Below are 3,416 nucleotides of genomic sequence, written 5' to 3'. Positions count from 1 at the left end.
ATGCACTGACTGAAGGATCTGGTGAACTGAACCCGACAACTGAAGGACCAACAGCTTTTGACAATCCTTCAACAGACATCCTAGTCGTTGGGTTGGCTACCACACGTTGGAAGTGAAGAACAAGGAACATAAGCGTGTCTCTGTTTGCGCTATCTAATTCACGCAGTACGTCATACATCATGTCATCTTCAGTCTGTTAATTAAATGAATGTAAGTTATTTATCCTTGTGAAAAGGTGTAATGACAGTCGTCATAACACCGGTGTTCTGTTTCATACATCCTCTGCCGGCTTACAAATAACAATATATGTAATAGACACAGTACTTAAAAATTAAATCATTTTCTGTCTGTAAAATAAATGAATAAATAGACGAAACCTATTTATCTTCGCATGGCAGGGCCAATGACAGTCGTTATAACACGAGTGTTCTGTTTCATACCCACATTGGGCAACAACTTACTTGTTTAGCAGCTTTAATAAACCGTGGTCGTAAGCTAAAAGTAACGATTGGTTCTTTCAAAGTTACCCGTAGAAAATCTTTCACAAGCGAACACAAAGCATGAATGTCAGATACCTAAAAGTTAATAAACATCATGTATTCTGAATTATAACAAAATCTGGGTTGACATTGTTAAATACAGTTGTTGTCAAACATAGGTAACCTCATTGATTAATGTGGTGATTGCAATATACTTTTGCCCTACTTATTTGTATAGACAACTAACATTAGGGTAAAAGCTCTAAAAGCCTAAAACTTTAGAACATATAATGTCACATTGTCAACCCCGTTCAAAAAATTAAGGTGCCTGGTCAGTCCAGTCACTAAAAACATTTAAATTACATAAAACCACAATCAGTAAAACAACTTACATCAGTTAACTTGGGAACATTCTTTCCTTTAAACTTTTCCCTTAATTCCTTTACAATCCTCAGCATCCCTGGTATCCTATACAACCCAATTTCATCCAAACCACGTCTCTCTATCTCTTGTATGGTGTGGTATATTATGGGGGGGATCTGGGGTGATTCGGTTGAGACGAGGAAGTCTTCAACTGTGCACTGTTGTAATTCATATTGGTGAATAAAGGTTAAAACTTTATAAATAAATCCTCAAAATATGCAATCAGCATGAAGAACTCATGATCACATTCATGATGAAAATTCTTATGCTCATGGTTAAATAAGGTACATAATGATTTACTCATGATCAAAAACATGATAAGACTTATTATCACATGAATTTAGTTAACAAATTCATGATAAATTAAAAAAATAAACCAAACCAGAAATAGGATCAAATTCAACAACCTTTTGAAAGCAAAATAGTGTATCCCTTCCCAAAAGTTACAACGCAATTAAACACAAACCTTTTGATTGGCAGCTGATGGAGAAGAGGAATCGCACGGATGGGACTTGGATTGTTCCTCACATTCAGAGTGAGCTACAAGGTGACAATTGGAACATTTCAAAGCTTTCTTGCCAAACTGTATTCTCTTTCCACACTATAATACATAAAAGGTATGTTTAGTTTATTTACAATATGGGTAACATCACTGTTAGTGATAGATCACCAGCAAACACTGTGTAGAAGCAATGTCTGTTAAGTGTCTTGCTCAGGAACACATATGCCTATCAGTATTGAGCAATGAACCCAGTATCCATCAGTTACAATACAAATGCCTAAGCACTCAGCCATGGTGCTGGGTAAATGACAGGTTTATTACTAGGTTTAAGGTAATATTCTTGAACTTTTATCTTTTAGAAATTAAGGAACACTAAAGCTAGGTGCATATGGTGGCAGAGCAAAGAGAATTTGTGCCTCTTATTTATAACTCAATGCACCATCTGTTTGAAATTTAAGATAGAAATAATTAAGATGAAACAATAAACATACAGGCTTGCAAGTTTCCTTCGTAATCACACAAGGTTTTAACTGGAGAGTATGTTTCTTTCCTACAGGCTTCGCAGGAGACTAAAAAACATAGAAATATTATATTAACATGAAATAAACATTGACCTAAAATCTTTAACAAATTATGCATAACATAATAGAGTTAGAATAAAAACTTTAAACCAGTAAGTTATAATAAAAAATATGCAAAAATTACAAATTACATATACTTGACTAAATAATGCACAGATATTTAAGTTTAAACAATCAATTAAGGGTCACCTTGGGCAGAGGAAGATTTGGCCAGAAATTTTCCACTTCGCTGCTTTGTGTTTCGGAATCTGATGTAGCTGTGATGTAATTATGGTTATTATGACATCATAATGGGTTAAATTAAAAAGATAACTGTTATTAATAGTTTAAAGAATAGCAACGAAACAGAATATAATTCTTACACAAAGTAATGCTCAATTTCTATGTAAATTCTATGACAAATAAAACTTTATGAAACGGCACTGGTTGCTAATCACAGCTTGGTTATGGTGCAAAGCACAATAACATTAACATTTTAAGTTTGCCACTATAAAAATACCACTTCATTTACAACATACAGTGAAACTTCTCTTCATACAAAACTACAGTACATGAATCACACACAACCACCAACCTGCACTTCTACGTCGATGTTCACGCGAGGGTCGTCTTCTACCTTGGTGAGGGTTGGGTTTGCTGAAAGATTTTTCAAGTTTCTCGATTCTCATGGTAGCTGGCCCATCTACTGTACATTGTAGTGATTCACCCTGGAATGTATGTTGTTTGCTATGTTAGTTGGAACTTATAACCATAAGATGTATTGACAGGTGGCTGCCAAATAAGTAGCATAGGCACTAAACTTTTATTATTGGAACATTTCCTCTGGAAAATTCCAATGCAAACCTTTTTACAAAATCTAGTTTTTGTCTCTCACTTAACATTCAACACAATACAAATATGGATGTGTCGAGATCAAAAGCTTGTGAGAGAAGTGCATAATAATATATTGAAGTGAATATATTCAACTTACAGCATCAGCACGAACTCTCTTCGGCAAAACTGCATCTTCGTCTCCAGCAAATGCTCGCTGTAAAAACAACATAATGTAAAAGTGCTACTCCACTTTATATCTCCCATGATAGTCTCATGGTTTGTGAAACTAAAAAAATGATAGAATTCTGGAATATGCAGGCATAGGCTAATAACTGTGGGCATAGACATAGTCATACTGCAAATAAAAATAAACATTATGAACAAATTATCTCCACATTAAACCCACCCTTGCTGCCCTTCCACGTTTCCATTGCTTTCCATTCCTTAAGTTTGATCCATCCAAATCATCTTCTGTTACATCGAATGAAATATCGGAATAATCCGACAACATTGAACCAGTTTCATCGATTGGATCGAGACGTCTGTGGTTTCTCATGCATCGGGGTGACTGGTAACGACTGTTACATAACAATGGTCATTGTGATAACATTTATGAAT

General features: G+C 35.0%; 1 protein-coding gene across 1 annotated transcript in view; it reads right to left on the bottom strand.

The window, feature by feature from the left end:
- Window positions 1-271: 271 nt before the first annotated feature.
- Window positions 272-3,416, bottom strand: part of LOC100184360 (rac GTPase-activating protein 1-like) — a 4,227-nt gene continuing 1,082 nt past the window's right edge. Inside the window, exons 5-13 of the mRNA XM_009862945.1 lie at window positions 3,205-3,376; window positions 2,956-3,012; window positions 2,560-2,692; window positions 2,175-2,242; window positions 1,896-1,973; window positions 1,369-1,503; window positions 872-1,060; window positions 462-575; window positions 272-289 (exon numbers count right to left, since the gene is read on the bottom strand). Coding sequence (XP_009861247.1) covers window positions 272-289; window positions 462-575; window positions 872-1,060; window positions 1,369-1,503; window positions 1,896-1,973; window positions 2,175-2,242; window positions 2,560-2,692; window positions 2,956-3,012; window positions 3,205-3,376 — 964 coding nt within the window. The remainder of the gene's footprint in view (window positions 290-461; window positions 576-871; window positions 1,061-1,368; window positions 1,504-1,895; window positions 1,974-2,174; window positions 2,243-2,559; window positions 2,693-2,955; window positions 3,013-3,204; window positions 3,377-3,416) is intronic.

The sequence above is a fragment of the Ciona intestinalis genome, unplaced genomic scaffold (genome assembly GCF_000224145.3).
Source record: "Ciona intestinalis unplaced genomic scaffold, KH HT000068.2, whole genome shotgun sequence".
Classification (NCBI taxonomy): domain Eukaryota; kingdom Metazoa; phylum Chordata; class Ascidiacea; order Phlebobranchia; family Cionidae; genus Ciona; species Ciona intestinalis.
The sequence above is the reverse complement of the archived record's forward strand: the minus strand, read 5'-3'. Positions and strand labels throughout refer to the sequence as shown.